General features: G+C 39.8%; 1 protein-coding gene across 2 annotated transcripts in view; it reads right to left on the bottom strand.

The window, feature by feature from the left end:
* Positions 1-18,172, bottom strand: part of epha4b (eph receptor A4b) — a 103,503-nt gene that overhangs the window by 39,844 nt on the left and 45,487 nt on the right. For both annotated transcript variants that reach the window (XM_017422251.2, XM_017422252.2), the window contains exons 6-10: positions 16,072-16,227; positions 11,266-11,601; positions 10,269-10,381; positions 8,560-8,722; positions 5,866-5,974 (exon numbers count right to left, since the gene is read on the bottom strand). In XM_017422251.2, coding sequence (XP_017277740.1) covers positions 5,866-5,974; positions 8,560-8,722; positions 10,269-10,381; positions 11,266-11,601; positions 16,072-16,227 — 877 coding nt within the window. The remainder of the gene's footprint in view (positions 1-5,865; positions 5,975-8,559; positions 8,723-10,268; positions 10,382-11,265; positions 11,602-16,071; positions 16,228-18,172) is intronic.

Genomic DNA, 18,172 nt, shown 5'->3' with positions numbered 1-18,172 from the left:
ATCATCAAAATTAAACGAAATAAACATTTGAAATATATGAGTTTGTATGTAATGTATGAATATAATATACAAGTTTCACTTTTTAAATGGAATTACTGAAATCAATCTACTTTTTCATGATATTCTAATTTTATGACCAGCACCTGTATATGGTTGCAAATGGATCCGTGTGAACTTCATTTCCCTGTTGATAATAATGTTAACAACTGGATTAGATATGTGTATTTTTGTGAAAAGTATTTAAATGTTTTGCAATTTTCTTTTTCTCCTCTGAATCTTATTGGGCATTTGATCCAATTACTTGCAACATCTGCTCATTTACATGGAGCCTGTGTGGGAAAATGTGGCACCTGCAGCGGCTAACAGTTATTATCGCTCTGTTTCTTAGCTACTTTTTAGGCATTCTGCAGACAAAGCTGTATTTGGCTACACCCTGAAGCTTAGCCGCATTAATTGAAAGCACCATCATTCAAACCAGCTCACACAAATCTGGCTAATGACATTACACGCACCTCGCCGCCATTCTGTACATGTACACACAAACCTCTGAGCAGCGGAGCCCTGTTTTGTTTCAGATTTGTATTCACAGAATCTTTTTAGCTGCCAAGTCATTATTAGTGCCATTAACAAGCAAACACACCAACACCACCCACAGGGAACAGAATGCATTGGATGAATTCTACCTTCGCCTCATAATGCTTTTTTTTTTTTCTCCTCACTCGCAGCGGCTTGTTTTCATTTGCACATGCTCCCTCCCTTTTCATCCTTCCTCTCCTCTTTTGTGTCATGAAGTTTTTAAGAATAACCGCGGGCTGCACAACAGATGCTGCGGAGGTAAAAGAGCTTATGTGCACAAACATACGTGCACATTACCAGGACATGTTGATGTGTTTGGAAAGTTCAGCTGTTATTGTTCTCATTTAGAGAGACTGAGAAGTCTGTTTGCTGTTAGACGCACTGTTTTGATATCTCATTTTGCTTCTTCGGGACTCGAGGGGAGGTTTTCTGGTTTTCTCTTTTTGAAATATTGGATACTGTGATATTAATTAAAGGCAAAATATTCCTTGAAGGAATGCTTATCGCCCACCACCTTTAATGCCAAAGTTTTAGACTAAGACGATCTTTTGGTCAAACCATTAAAAATAAAATTAGACACATTTTTGTGACAGCTATGGTCACTTAGCTCTGATGGCCATCTTGACTCGAGTTGACTAGAAGTTAATCAGTAGATGTACATCCAATGAGAGTTTCACTGAAATCCATCCAGGGGTTGATGAGATATTTTGCTAACAAACAAACAGGGTTGAGGCCAGCAGTTACAGCCAGGTTTTAGGCAAAGATGTCACACAACATGTTGCCCTCAAAATATGGATTGGAGATGATGCTCAGCTACTATCACAGCAAAATTTAGCTCCGCATCTGTAGGTTTGGATGAGTTATATCCACTTTTATAAAGTTTACTCAGTGATTCATGAGATATATCGGTAACAGTACAGACAAGCAATCACCCACACACTCAGACAAAAACATTATTGCTCTGCCTTTGCTTTCGGTTGTGGGCGATAGGCAAATAGAACCATGCTGCAGGGTGGTTACGTATAGCTTTCTGCTTTATCCTCCACAATCGTATCTGTCTGGGTTAGTATTGAGTATTCAATTGATTACTTTCATCACATTTTTGACCTTTTTCCCTTTTTCATGTTCTGGCAGGCAACTTGACCATCTGCAGCTAAACAAACACTCTCCACAAAGCCTGAGTTTGACACAGAAAGCAGAAAAAACAGGTTTTAAAGGAAGCTCGATGAAACAAATCCGGGCTGACTTCTTTGCAAAACTCCCACATGAGAACAGAAAAACTCACAGGGATCTGGCATAAAAACAAAGCCTGCAGCTCCTCAGAAACGGAGATGTTTGGACGACTGGAGGATCATTAGAATGCAGACAAAACCGAGGCCCAAATATACGCGCAGATGCTGGGAGGCAGAAGCTCTAACATGTTTAACAAGGAGTGAGAGTGAAAGTCAAGAGCGAAGGGAAAGAATGCTTCTTGAGTGAAAGGCCATCTGCTGAATCCATGGCTATGCCAGTTTGTTGCTAGCTTCCCGGCGTTTGCACCTGCCAGCCTGCCAAAGCAACCTCAGGAGGACAAAAACGCAAACTTCACACCCAAAACACACACAAACACACTCGCTCGCGTAAACTCAGGGCGAACTGAGCAATAATGGCACGCACACAGCAATAACCGGTGTGATTTGTCAGCGGCTTGCTGTGTCTGAGGAGCTTTGGGTGTTTTTTTCATGTTTTCCCTCCTGCGGTAACAATAGCATAACAGCACTTTATTAAATGAGAGCAGGAGAGAACAGAATAGCCTGCAAATCAGCGCGTTTATGAGGCATGGTTGCTCAGAATGCTGCCAGCAAAGGCTGCGGGAAAAATATATGTGCCTGAGTGGGTTATATGAGGGGAAAAAAAGTCCATTAGGACATGTAGTTAAGAACCTTCAATCAGGCTGTTCTAAATTTAATCGAGGTTGTGGATTCAAATGCTGAAAAAGAACAAAAAAAATCTGTATTTTTATCAAGTTTAATGATTATTTAAACAGCTGGCATTTGGGGGAGAAACAGGGGGTCTTTCAAACGTCTGCTGGAAAATCAATTAAAACCTGTCTGACTCTCAGTGTCAATTTCAGTCCAATCATTGTCCACACTGAGCCGGTCACAGTGAATACATCAGAATCACATTCATCCACATGTAAATCTCAAGACGAGAACAGGAAATGAAAGCTGGCGAGCCAAAAAGAAGGGGCCACAAAATGAGGAGAACGAAGAATGAAAGAGAGAATTTGACTGACAGATAAGATGGGGGGCAGAGACAAAACGAGAGGTGATTAGTTTTAGATTTTCTCCCAGTTCATCAAAAACCTCAAGGACGACAGTCCTATTGCACCTAACGGAGCAATCGCCCACCCATCATCTTCCCTTATCCTTTTCTCCTCCTCTTTCAAGCACACTCACAATCTGAGCTTTTCATCTCTTGCTTCTTGCACCTTTGCTTTCTTTCCCGTGGCTCTTTGCCTCCCTCCATCAATCTCCTTCAAGCCTCCACCTCCTTCCCTCTATCTTTCACAACATCTGAAAACGTGGCTCTCTAGTAGCACCATTATACTTCAGATGTACCCCTCCTCCCACACACACACACACACACCTATGCTGCAATCTATTGCTCCCGCTGCCTTTCTAATATGTTTATTCTCCACTTGTGCCTCCCCTTACCTCTCTTCTGTCCATCTTTCACCCCCCACCTTCCCCCGCGAGAACTATCACCCCCTCTTCTTGTCTTTTCAGCGATGCAGCTTTGATCCTCACTTTATTCTCCGGTCACAAACACACTCCACCTGTACGCACGCACACACACCCCCACGCGCACGTTGTGACAGATGCGCTTTAATAGAAGGCAGTAATCAACGCCACTTCCGCCCGCGTCTCTGTACCCCTCAGTGAAAGAGCAATAGAGACGGAGAGGAAGAGGAGGGGAGGAAGGCTGGAAATTGATGGCAGTGCATCGACCCCTCCGTAAAACCTAGTTAACACCTTCCCCGCCTGTGAAATCTGATTAGATGAGTGTGAGTTTGTGTTTGTGTCATCACATGTGTTCAGAACACAAAATGATTCACAGGTTGTTTTTTTATTATTTATTTAGATGGACTAACACCTAAATCCCCATCTGATTAAAAACACTTTGATGTGTTCCTTTTTACGTGCAGCAAGGCCTCTCTTTCGCTCTCTTTCTGTGTGTGTGTGTGTGTGCGCGCGCGCACCATCCAAAACAGTCTCTGCTGATTACATCCCTCCAAGTCAATAGTGAATAGAGCACTCAGCCTGATAAGCAATCACCTGAATCAATACTAATGTTTTTAGTGAGTGTACACAAGTATGCGCATGTTTGCATGCATGTGGATGTGTGTGTGTGAGTGTGTGTGTAGCTCTTAAATGTGGCTAATCTAGTTGGAACTCATAGAGGATAAACATTTGGTTACAGGTGCGGTGAAATCCCAGATGTCATCCCCCCTTCTTCCACTCTCTCGTCCATTTTTTCCTCTCCAAAGAGCCTTCACCCAACTCCGATCCTTTCATCTTCTCGCCTCTCAGCAATCGCTGTTCTTTTATTTTCCTCTCTCCCTCTCATCTCCTTGTCCTGCTTTGGCCTTCATTGAGGCAGAGCATTAACATCCGTCTAACCTTCAAAGAGAGTGACCAAAAAAAAAGACTCTTCGCTCCTCACATTCAGAGTAACGTAACCTTTAATCAGACTTTTGTAAATGTCAGAGATGGATGCCCTGCTTTTTCACACCCACGTGTAATCTCTCACAGACAGAGATATATGAGAAGGAACCAGATTATAATCATATCAATGCATGTATTTATTACATAGCATCACCCCTAGTTTTTTCGAAGTTTCTTTCACTCAAAGTTCAGTAAGTTTCAACTTCAAACTTAGTTTTTGTTAATGTGCAACTACTGAGAATAAATCTGTAACAAACTTAAACTGAAAGTCAGATTTAAACTTTAGATCTTTAGTAGTGTAAATATATGGTTATTTGCCAGCTCAAATAGCGACAGCTGCTAGCTGTAGCACTTCTGGTGCAGCATTAGGCACTTCCTGGGGTATCAGTAATATTTTCACCAGAATAACCGTGCAATCCCAAACTGATGAAGGTGTAAAGGTTTATGAAACAGTGTTCACTTGAACTGCTGTGAAATTTAAGATTAAGATTAGATTTTATGATAGCAATCTTATTTGGTCCCACTTGGACTCAGTATTAGCTGGTCAGACTTATTTGAACTCATCGATATTTCTCTGAACCGAGGTTGTTCAACAGGTAAATATTAACGCTCTTAACATTTCCATCGAATTCCAGTTCAAAAGATCTGAACTGTGAATTTAAAGTTTGATCACTGAGGTACCATAACTGCAGTCTGATTTTAGGGATAATAGAGGCGATGTTAAATATACTAAAATGTCAGAAGGTTCCAGTCAAGCCAGACTCCTCAAGTCCAGTTGTTTCTGTAAAAAGTCTGAAACTTTGCACACTGAGCACAAAAATATTCCATTTCACTAAAACAACAATAATTAAAGGCCTAGCATACCTAGAATGAATGCATGTTACCTGCCGCTGTTCATGCCAGAGTTTTAGAGTCAGATCAGAGTTGTAGGTGCTTTAGTTAAACTATGAAGATATTGTGGGATGTGAAATAATGTGGCATGAGCTGTAAATGACTCTCATCTTCTAAGGTGATTTGGCTTTAGTGGCCATCTTGAATCAAGTTGACTGCAAAAGTTAATCAGTTGTTGATGTACATCCAGTAACTTTCTGTAAGTTCATGAGATTTGGTAACACACACGGAGATGAACACACATAAGTAAAAATATTATTGTTCACCTTGGCTTTACAGCAGAGGGCAATAACAATTTTTTATAACAGTTGGGCCTTTTAAAAATGTTTGACAAAGGAGCTAATATTAAATAAATCTAATCAATATATTACAATAATATGAACTGTTTTATTGAATCTTATATAATAATTTAAAATGTAATAAATATTAAAGCAATTTTGCTTGGAAAGTGCAGAACAGAAGAGAATATATTTTCAGCTGTGGATTTAATACACTTTGGAGTATCAGTGTGTAAAATGAACTCAAGATAAAGTGAGGTGTTCATTTTTACCATAAATGAAATGACATTTTACAAAGTAGGATTTAAATACGGTAACAAGAAGAAATTTAGCCCGACTTTAAGTTTAAAATCACTTAATTCTTTTGACAAAAAGGCTCTCTCTTTGTGCTGCTGGTCATGTATTGACCTTACCTTCCGCTGACAACAAAGCAGGTCACCAGGAAGATGAGGAGGACAATTCCCCCAGCAACAGACACGACCATGATGGTGGACTGGTTAGGGTCCCCGATGGCCAATACGTCTGCAATGCAAAAAAAAAAAAACGTGAGCTTATGTTGAATAAATACATAAATAATTGTGGAATTTCTTTGACAATAAAAGAAAAGATGAAGAGCAGCTGTGAGTCGAGGAGACAGCAGATATGGCGGAGAAAAGCCGGGGAGAGCATGAAAAATAATAGCAATAGAAAAGACATAAAAGGAGGAGGCTAAAGAAGGAAAAAAAGAGAGAAAACAGCAAAACAAGCAGAAGAGAGAAAAGGAGGTGGATGGAATAGTAAGTAAGGCCCTTGATGAAAAGCTCTCTCTCTCTTTCTCTGCATCGCCTACGAGGCTACAAGAGTGGACGTGAAAACCATTCCCATTCGGCTGCCCTGTCCAAATGGATATGTTAACATTGCACATAACAAGGCTACTGCTGAGAACTTTCTGCAAAGATGCATCGATTTTTACGCCACACCAATCGAGCCATTACTCAAAACAAATACCCCATTTATCTGGCTTAGCTAAGCATGAGCTGCCGCACGTGTCTGTGTGTCTGTGTGTCTGTGTCTGTGTGTGTGTGTGTGTGTGTATGAGGGAGCACAGCACATATAAATATGTATGGGTATGTGTCTTGGAGAATCATATTAATACCGTAAGAAGGGCACAGATAGGCATCGATCTCCTTTTACAGCTGGCGGTATAAACAGGCACACACCTTTCTTTAATAATCAATACAACTGATCTGATTAGATAACCTTGATGCAATTTTTACTAGCAGAACTCAGAAGGAAACCTGTTGTCTAAGGGCTCAGTAACAGCTCCATAAACCAAAATCACTCTTGCAGCATTAAGATGCATCACATTCATCATATCTGATGCAACACATGAACAGAAATCAAGCTTTTTATTGACCACGGGATGATTTGTAGGTTAATGTATGCCTTTTGTGGGCTGCACAGTGAATTTATTCTGCAGCGCTACATGTTTACTGATTCACTGCACTCTCCCAGCCTGTCTAAGAATCAATGATCACTTTGAAGAGCACATTAAAGGGCCTCTAAAGCAGAAAATCCCAGAGCACATAATAAAGCAATAATAAAGGTGGATGACAGCAAACAAAGGAGCAACAGATGTGCGATGAGAAGTTTGACAACAATATCAGATTTTTCATAGTACACTGAGTGCTGTTCATGTGGCTCAGAGTTCTGCTCTGTATCCATCTGAGTTTAAAGGAATAGTCCAGCTCTTTTGAAGTGGTATTCTGTGGAAAGGTTATGGACAATTACTATCTTACCTGTAGCTCTTTGGACAGCCAGATGAGCAAACAGCTAGTCTAAGCATGGCCAGGAAGAAAGCAGATTAGTTTTGTCTGAAAACAACTCTGATCTTACAAAAGTTATATTGGTTCATGCAAACTGTTTTATAAACTGTTGCATCAATGTAAATTTTGAAATAAATGGTTATTTACATAGATATATAATAAGTAGGGGTTTTGGATTAGCTATTTCAGAGGCATTGTGATGTGAACATAAATGATTCTGAATCAATTTATAGATGTCAAAAATGTATTTTTATTATTTGATGTTAAAAACATCATGTTGAGTCCCATGTTTTTAGTGGTTGAACACATGGGCTTGTCTCTTATGGCTCCCACTTTGGAGCCAAGCCAGAACAAGATCATCCTATGTTGAAGATACAAACACAGCCATTCCTACTCTCTACAATGGGACCAAAAAGTCATGCATAAACATGTGATGCATACACATCCATTACAACATAAATTTATGTTACTGCACTCAGCATTTTAAATCTTCCTTTTGTTTATTCAGTTTTTAAAATCCTGTTTTTTCTCCCAGAATACCAGTGTTATGTGACAGTGAGGGTGATATCAAGGCTTTTAAAACAGTTTTCACTTAATATTGTTGTTGCAACACGGCAGAAACACTTTTCTTGTTTCTTTTTTAGTGTCGCTCAGACTGGAGATACCTTGTCAGTCCTGTCAGAATTAAACTCAGAGTTATCTATAACAGGTAAGACATTAATTGTTCCTAATGTTTCCCATCTCCAAAAGATCTAAACTATCTATTTGAGGGAAATTTAGACTAAAGACTAAAAAATGATCTGTGCCGGCTTTGGTTACAATAAACCTCCTCGATCATTAGATTTTGCTTTACTAGTCTTTCCGAATGAAGATCTGAAGTCTAAGAAAACTCTTTTTTTCTCTTTCTTGTCATACTGATTTGCCTCTCTGTTACCTGATAAGTGTTTCAGGATGCTTTGAAGCCACTGGTTCATATTCAAAGATGACAACATATGAGGCTGCCAGGGTGCCTCTGTTTGACAGCAGAACTGAAGAAGTGTTTGGATAAAAGTGCCCAGTGAATTGGTTTTAATTGCAGATGAATAAGGTTCATGACCACACTTAATAAAAAAAAAGGCAGTACCCTACCCCTAACCCTTCTGTTCATCGTCTGGTAAAAGGTTGTTTGCAGCTAACATCAACAGGACAAATTGAAATAGGGGAGAATAAATGAAAAAGGAAGTTGCTCAGAGCAGAGACAGCAGAAGAAGAAAACCTCAAAGCACTAATTAAAATCAAATATTTCATTAATCTTCACTTTACCCTCGTGGCTTGTTTCCAGTTCTATCTCTCCACCGTAGCTCCCATAGCCACCGTCGGTTCGAGCCCTGACCCTGAACACGTAGGTGGTCCCCGGCTTCAGCCCGTCCACTGTCATCATGTTGGAGCGAGTCTTCAGAACCGTGTAGTTCTGCTCCCGCTGGTTCTGAAGTGGAACAAAAACAAGAGAGAGAAGATTGAATACTAAGTCGATAAAATGAGTGTTAGAGAAGTAAAGTGATTGTTTTTTTTTTGTTTTTTTTTTAAGTAAAATGAGTTTCATTAAGAGCAATGAATTGTGCTATTGAGAGAGACAGAAAGAATAAGAAACAGCTGATAAAAACCTTAAACTGTTGAATTTAGTTGTCTCCAGGAGCCAAACACGCCTCACTCAGATTTTATTTGTTTATCACTGGATCATTTGGTCGCACTTACATACAGGCATCTGCCAAGTCCCAAATCCTATCGTCTTTACACTCTAGGGCAATATGTGGTTACTACTCCTGCTTCACTTTGTTCCTCAGCTGCCTTGTGTGTGTGTGTGTGTGTGTTTTGGGGGATGAATACACAATCAGTCTGTCTGTCGGTAAGCTGGTTCCCTGCAGAGAAGGTGATACTTACCTAATGGAAGACACTCTACAAAACGGATTAACACGATTTTACTGTTAAGATGTACCAACACACACACAGTTACACGCAGATACACACAGGTTTAATTTCATCACCATGGCTGTGTTTTACAAGGGTTGTTCGACAGATGTGTGCTTAATTAGCTTGATGTGAGCAGCAGAGGAGACATGAGGAATAAGGTTGTGAAAACAGAGAGATAGTGGCTTGTTTGTGATGAACAAGTCATTAGAGACGTGCCCTCAGGGTAAATCCTGCCGGTGCGTACGTAAAGCTCAACACAAAAAAAAGGAAGGAACAAATTGCATTAAATTTGTTAAAGTGCTACTTCAGTGATTCTGTGGTGTGTGCCAAAGAAAAGTACTCTAATAAAAGTATTTTATGATTAGAAACAATACAAGGAGTTGCGCCACTGTCATGCAAATATGCACATTTATGGTGTTGCTCCTTCACTGTTTGACTAAAAAAAGATCACTACTGGCAATCAGACAAAAAATGTTCCCTAAATTCTTCACCCCTCTCCACCAGCACCTTTGAGTTGGTTTGGTCCAATTTTGCTATTTGCTACTCGGGCAGCATTCAGGTGTGGAGATGAAGTGTTTTAAAGTATTAAACCTGTGCTGCTGGAATTTAAGTCCATTCATGCTGCTCCGTGTGAGACTTTTTGAGCTGTAAAAACATGTATGTACTGAGATTTTTTTCCCCTGTATTTATTCATTTATTATTTATTGAATGTGTTCCTATTTAACGCCAAATGTTAAGTCCACATCAGACTTTGACCCTGCTGGTTGATTTAAGGAGAATTGTTCTTTCTTTAAAGAAAAAAAAAACTGGTGACAAATGGACAAATGTGGCAACCAAAAAGATTCAGTCAGTGAAGGACACCTAGTAGTAGTTACTTTAAGCTGTAGAGTAAAATGTTGTGCCCTACATTTTTGAAACCTAATATGATATATAATTTCATTTCAGTACTTGTTTTACCTATTTTGGAAAAAAAGAGGTTTCCATTTCAGGCTTTTTGCTGAAAACCATAAAGTGAACGGAGTGGATCCCTAAACCCTTGTGTTTGCATTCATCTGTCTCACCTTCTCGTAATAGATGACCTCATATTCCACTATTGCTCCGTTGGGTCTCTCAGGACCTTGCCAGGCCAAAGTTACACTGTCCTTGCTCCGTCTTTCCTTCAACACTACACTCACTAAAACAAATATTAAAAAAAAGGGTCAACAACAAGGCGATAGTACAGGTCAAAGAATAACAAAAATACAAACAGAAGGGGTAAAGAAAGAAGTTAGAGATGCATATTCAAACAGCTTTAATGCAGCAACGCATATTGCACTGTGTGTGTCATGTAACTTTGCTAATGAGACAGCTTACAAGGTGTTACATACACTACACGTGTGTTAACAGCATTCTACAAAGTGTGCACTGGTAACACACATTTGAATAGTGTGTGATCTGCCTGTGATATCAGCGTAAAAAGACAAAAAAAAACCTGTGACTTCCTGCACAGTTTTTCCACATTAGGACACCTGCTCTTGTGGCATAATGATGGGTGTTTGCCCATGTGCAGGAATAATCGTGCATGCATGCGTCTGTGTGTGCGGATCCTAATGAGGTTAAAAACCTCCTACACCCATTTCACGTCCCCTTTTACACACCCCTCCATCGTATGAGGCCCATTAGTTATCACCACCCTGTCATGCACACCTCTCCTGCACAAATTCCCCACGGTCCCACATGTTGACAGATGCACATATGAATATACACGTGCAAGCAGAGATGTAGAGGTGTCATTTTGTGGTTTTGGTGAAATTCGTCACAGCAGCAAATTTGAAGCCCTCATGTAACATCTTTTTACTGCACTTTAACTATTTCTGAAGGACCATTGTTTTCCATTTAAAAACAACTAATTCAATCTGTTGAATTTACTACCACTGTTTAAAAGTAGATTCAGGTAAAATCCTTTTAAACCCTGCCTCGAAGAGCTGTCCATGTTTGAAATATTTTGTTCTTTTAATATAAAACTAGAAGTATGGTGGTTAATAGTGACCTTACTCCAGTAGACGTGTTGGTTCTTACCTGTCTGTGTAGTTGTAACGTTTATTACCACAGCTCCCCTGGGCGTTGGACTTAAGTCTGACACTCCGTTCTGGCTCTCAATAGTGAAGCTGTAGTTGGAATCTGGCTGTAAGTCAGTGATCAACAGGGACGCTGACGACAGACCAAACTGTCTTGGCACAAAATGGATGCTGCTGCCGCATGGCGTGCACTTCTTGCCATCACCGGAGCACTTCCTGCAGTGGAGGCTGTAGGTGATGTCCCCTCTGCCTCCTGTGTCTCTAGGCGGAGACCACTCCAAGGAGACGCAGGTCTCATTCACTGTTGAGATGGGGTTTTCTGGAGCAGAGGGAGGACCTGTTGGACGATAAAGGTATAGACTTGTTTCTGTGTGTTGAAAACACAAGTTTCTTTTTAAAGAATTTTTGAAAATACTGTAATTTTTTTTAAATATGTAAAAGGTCTTATCCAACCTCTTTACAAAACACCTGGAATTACTTTTCTTTTTTTATAGACACAATAATCTTTTTCTCTCTCTTATCCTTGAAGCCTGTAAATATATAAATGGCTATAAAGCTACTGCTGTTTTTAAACTCTGTAACCTATCAAACTGTTTAAAAAACTAAGTAATAAATTGAATGCAATAGAATCATGAGCTGAGTTTATATTCCCTCCATTCTGTACTTATTGTGAAACCTTCATTACCCACAATGCACCTCCAACTACAATGCTTCCAACAAAGACTGGTAATGGTATCCATTGTAGCCTTGAGGCTTTTGCCTTCAGCTGAGCTGAGTGGTGTGCTGCAGGGGCATGTTGAGCTCCAATAACTCCCTTCAAACAACACTTTAAAAAAAAAATCCACAATCTCCATTTTAAATTTTGAAGAAAGAACCTCTACCTGCGAGGCATGGATTAATGAACTACCTTGTGGTCTGCCTTGTGCATTCTCTTTTACTTGCATTGGTTGCAGATTATGCGCAGTTCACCCTTTCATTGAGGCAGACATCCTCTGAGTTGTGACTTCTCCACTATTCATGTTTGAATCAAGCCCCTTTTTTCTGTTAGTCAGGACAGCTTCCTTCCTGTAATTTGTTGATGATCAATTTCAGGCTTTGATTGTATTCACAATATGTGTACACTGATTTTAAAATGATAAAATGTGATTTAAAAAAAATCCAGTGTCCAGTTTAAGTTGGAGACCTAAGATTTCAGTTTGTTTTTACTCCCAAATTGGTCAAATAACATTTTATTGTCTAAATAATCCTGTCCTTTGTGTTTTAACTTAGATATTTTCCAAATGTTAGGTTTTATAATATACATTGCATAGTGTTAGTCTTGTCCAAAAATATTTGTCACATTGAAAAGTAGATGAGTTAAAATGCAGATACTGAGGTGGAGGACCTTAAAGAAGAACAAAAAACCTAATAATTAAATAAAAAGACTGGTGAGGCAGCAAACAAAATTACAAATGAAAATTCACAAGAGCACACAAGGAACTGGAGACATTAACTTGAGTAAACTAAGAGGCAGGCCACGAGGGAACACCAGAGCACACAGAGGGAACAGAGCACATGGTGCTGGCAAACAGTAGGATTCAGCAATGATCTTGACAAACAGGACTACATAAACACGGAGAAGCAAGTGAGCTGATGGACAGATGGAATGTAGCTGTGAAGGAGCTGAGAAACTCTCTGGGAGCTGAGGGAAACAATGGCTGCACACTATTTGCAGCTCGGCTGACAAAGAAGGTGGCTGTGTAGGGGGCGTTTAAACTCCACTTCAAGTGACACATCGGGGTATCAAATGGATGCTCCACTCAGATCCAGTGGCTAAACCGACACATGCCCAGTTCGACCGTATGAATGATGCCGACAAAACAAAGTTGAGTTTAAATGTGATGAATAAAGTCAGTGAACCTGCTGAATATAATCAATTACAGGCTTTGTGTTACTCAGAAGGTAATTTCTGTTATTTTTATGACTCTATTGCAGTTTAATGTTACTGACATAAGAAGCTTAGGTCACTATAACAAGTCACCCACAGTTTTGGTGGCGCCTCCCCCCACTGACAAACACTTTAGAGGAAAGCTCCTCCATTGCCACTGATGATCATCTCTATCCCGGCTATCACTGACTGAAAAGTAACGCCACCATTGAATGGAAAGCTGGGAAGCTAAATATCTCTAGAGAGAAAAAAACTCCAAACACAAAATGCCAAATAACAATACCAGTGAACAGGAGGCAACATCAACATGACTGAAAAACTGAAAGTGGAAATAACACCAAAACTGAACTCATTTACAAAACAGGAAAAAAAAACTACAACCTTGACATTTCTGACTTTTTGTTTTTGTTTCAGTGTAAAGTTTAGGCTCATGGCAGACAGTAGGGTTGTTTTCAGGGCTTTGTTTATTTCTGGTAGTCAGGATATACTGTATGTGTTTGGACTTCTTCATTCTGCATCCTCAAAATCCTTTGACCAGCAAAGAGAAATAACACCAGCAAAAAAGAATGTTTAGAAACAAATTTAGCCATTTGGAGCAAACCTTAAATCTTTAAATAGGCTACCACAAAGACCACAGTCAGTTTGACAAGCTGAATGTTGCTGGATGTATCCTGTTCAATTCGACTGCTTGATTACACAATTCTTCAGTCAAGTGTTGTGTCCTTTTAGCATTCTTTGTATTTGTACCTGCAAAATCACCATTTGACAAGGTAACCTAAAGAATACGTTTACTGCATTTTGCAGTAAAAATGTTTTTTATCAAGTACCTTTAATGTTTCCCCTAATCCTAACAGACCTCAAGTTTCTAATGTCTAAACTAACAAAGTAGTTTTCATACCTGAAGCTCAGTCAGTGGTAACTGAAACCCAAACACATGAGTAAATTAATTTAAAAAAAAGATGACAAATTGGGGTCAAAGGCATATCTTGCACACTTGTTCCATGTTTACATGTCCTGGAACACGCTAATGCAAAAGAGACACAGTCATCAGTTAACGCACAGGAAGCCCCAAGGTCCCTTGACCAAGTGCCATAATGTGACAACACTCTGCAGTAGTGTACACATAAATTGTTTTGTCACAGTAAGCAGGAGAGCCAAATGTAGCAAGCTTTGCACTTATTTTATTGGCCAACACGGTGCTCAGAGCTCTCTAAAGTGTTTTAATGACCCTCAGCATTAAAACAAACTTTTCACTCATTACGTTACAGTTTTCAGCAGGCAGATGTAAAAAAACCTTTTTTGTTGTTGTTGAATTTCAAATATCACTCTAAGCTGCTGATCAAGAACCTAACTGTACTTTAAAATTTGGACTGCCTCTTTTGTGTTTATTGTGACTTGATAAATTTGGAGGATTTTCTGACTGAATCTGGCTTTCAGGTGGAAATGGAAAAATACATATCCAGTCTAGTTTACGGTGGTAAAAACTGAAGAAACATTCCAACACATAATGCCAAGGCATGCTTATACAATGTCATTCTTGTTACACGGGAACCACTCATGTGGAAATCTCTGATTTCGATTGCTTACAGCACAGCATGGGGCAAGTATCTCAGCCATAGGACAATTTCGCAGTGGATGCCCATTTTACATGACATCTCATCAAGATCTGACTGAGCAGTGAGCCCCAGGGGGCCACCAGCAGAGCCTGGGACTTTCTTGATTAGCCTTTCCAGTATCAAGCCTCTCTGAGATGCAAGAGAGATGGGGGGCAACTTAGCATGGGGGACGGAGGGCACACCGGGTATAATTGAGGCTGTCGGTCGTAAATCTGCTGAAAGGGTCTGCAGCTAATTCTGCCTCCTTCTTTTCCCCATCCCCCAACTTTCCCTACAACCACTTAACAGTCCGTCATTATCGTTGCTCCTGATCAGCCTTTTATGACACATTTTTTTGACACTTTTACGACACTTAGATTGGAAGACCCTGATAACTCCCCCACCCCCACCCCGCTGCTCTTTTCTTCGCCTGGGCCTCAAATGTCATTCTCCATGTCTACATGACTAATTATGTCACATGCTCTCCTTATTTTCCCATTTTTCACCTTTAAACCTCAAAATTGTGCTCCTCACTTTTCAGAGGAGCATGTCTGTGTGTGTGTAGGTGTGCGTGTGTGTGTGTTCGTACACATTCAAAAGACCGTTACTCATTTCCAGCTGATAACACCTGTCACATCTCACCTGCTACGACGATTAATGAGAGTAATCTACCATAACCTGATAATGGGTTTGGGTATAGGTGTCCATGCTTGAGAGTGTGTTTGTGTGTAGTGTGTGTGCACTTCTGTGTATTTTGGTTCCTTCCTGCCGTGTCCAACACTGTGTTCTACCTAATTCTATGTCTTTGTGTCCAACTTGTAGTTTCTCTGCTCCTCAGTCTTTTGTCATGAGCATTTTGTCTAACCCTTCAGGACATGTATTTGTTATTGTGTGGGAGACTGAGCTATTAAAAGCCTCAGAAATATCAATAACCTTCTAAAGGAGCATCAGCCATATTTGTAAAATCCACTGGCTGTGTCCACACAGTTAATAGTCATGGATGTATTTGTGTGTTCTGCGCAACAGCAGCAGAGAAGGAAAAAATGATGTGAGGTAAATAAAAGTAGAATAGTAATATCATACAGTTTCAGTCGTGCATTGCAAATACTTATAAGAGTACTAATAAATCCATTAAATAAAAAACAATTGGGTTATTTTATGGGCTAAAAATGTAAGTATCAAAATGCTAACATTGCAGCATAGTGAAGACAAAGAGGATTACGGCTGTGGTAGATAATAAGATGTCTGTGTGAGTGAACTTTTTGCCAGTGTTTGCATTCCTTACGTGTGCAGGCCATTGAGCGTGGGTCAGACTCAGCGCGATGGAAGCCTCTCTCACAAATGCACTCAGTGGCTTGTTCCTGTGGGGACGAGCTGTGAGGAGGACATTTGGTACAGTAGGCATCTGTGGCTGAAGCTTTGTAGGTTCCAGGTCTGCATGCTGGAAGAAAAAAATGAAAAAAATGAGATGATATGCCTACACAAAAATCCCACTCAGTGTTTATTCATAATAAATATTGTAAAAAAAAAAAAAATGCCTATCCTTGATTGAAATAGCTTGTATGTGACATTGAGTCAACACAACAATATCACAAGTGAGTGTTTAGCATTGGTGTGTTTGAAAGATCATAACATAACATGAGGTCTAATTTAGTCTGAGTGGCTTTGAGTTCATTGTTTGAGAGTAGGTGGATGAGGCTTGAGCCAGTTTGTAGTAATCCTTTTGTGTGTCAATAACACCATCAATCTCAGCATGTAAAGTTAACTTTTTCCAGTTCCTTGAGGCAATGCATTGCATAAATTCACTTGTTAGGGCTCAAATGGACACTTTAAATATAAGATTTATTTTATTTCAATTTCTTTTCTCCCAAAGTGGTTTAAACTTTGGACTGACCCATGAGTCCATATTTTATCCTTTTTTTATTTGTGTTTAATATATATATATATATATATATATATATATATATATAAATCACCTTATTGAGTTCAACAAAGCTAAATGTCATTTAGGGGTAGTGAACACACAATTGAATAATAAATAATAATATTCAATGGGTGCAGTTCCCTGGGTGGTGTTACTGGGTTTTATTGTTCTACTTAGGGTCAATCTATCATCTATGCTTCCTGCCACATGAAGCTTTTTTGGATATAATAGACATGTTCTTTGAGCTGGTACTATTGTATAATATGAAGAAGAGCAGAAAAGGTAAAACTTAAAAACAATGCTACAAAAGATTTCTTGCAAACAGTAAGATGTGCTGTGCAGCACCCATAGCAAGAAACAAGACAGCAATGTTTGATTTCATATGTTGTAACATTAGGCTTGCATAAAATCCTTTCATATTAAGCTAAAGGCTGCTAGAAACACACAGCTCTGCAGTACGATACCACAATGCAACAGCAGAACGGCTGTTTTATAAGCGTCTACTATTCAGGAAACCAGCGTAACAAAAATCCATAGCCACAGTCACAGTAATGTTCACAGTAACATAATATGTCTGTTGCTATTGCTGTTACAGTGGTTGCATATTAGTCATTATGTGAAGTCATAAAACTGAGGAGGGAAAACCGTGATAGCACTTAATGGGAGCAGCCTACGGAAATAGACTGGGAACTTGAATGATTTTTCTCATGCATCATGGGCAGTGAGATGGAATTCCTGACTTTCCTTTCGGTAATCCGACTCTAGATTACACATGTATTTATTTATACATTTGGGGGCTTGATATTCCCATCCAGGCAAGCCTTTCCTCCCACTGTGGTGAATGAAATTAGTGTACAAAACTATATGTAAGAAAAGTGAGGGTGTCTCTGATGCAATTCAACAGGTACCCTGTGTATGTTTGTGTGTGTGTGAGTGGGGGTGGGGTGGGGGGGTAGATCAATGATGCGACAGATGCCACCAGGTGCTGATTACATGTTCGTGCGCCAAGTGCATGTTAAGTATGCAGCAGGTGTGAGCGTGTGTGTTCGCCTCCTGATTGCTTGTGCTGCTGGTGAAGGTCATGGATTTAATCAAGCGACACGTCACTTCTCGCAGAAAAGCTCTAGATTATCACCCAAACACACACACACACACACACACACACACACACACACACACATGCACACACACATATATATCCAATGCTGCTGTTAACCCAAGGATAGCAGTAGGGAAAAGTGGCCTAGAAGTAATGTGATTTCTCTCTGTGGTTGGAAGTTCTTCCACCTGGATGTGTTACTTGCTTGCATACAGACAGTATTTTTAGGCAAATCATTCATCATAGGAGAGCAAGGTCCACTAGTACAATTCCCCAAAGACCAGAAAGAACACTGAAAAAAAGGATGTGTGTGTGTGTAGATGGGAGAAAAAGTAGGAAGAACAGAAGAAAAAAAGGGAAGGA

Source organism: Kryptolebias marmoratus, linkage group LG20 (genome assembly GCF_001649575.2).
Source record: "Kryptolebias marmoratus isolate JLee-2015 linkage group LG20, ASM164957v2, whole genome shotgun sequence".
In the NCBI taxonomy this organism is placed as follows: domain Eukaryota; kingdom Metazoa; phylum Chordata; class Actinopteri; order Cyprinodontiformes; family Rivulidae; genus Kryptolebias; species Kryptolebias marmoratus.
The sequence above is the reverse complement of the archived record's forward strand: the minus strand, read 5'-3'. Positions and strand labels throughout refer to the sequence as shown.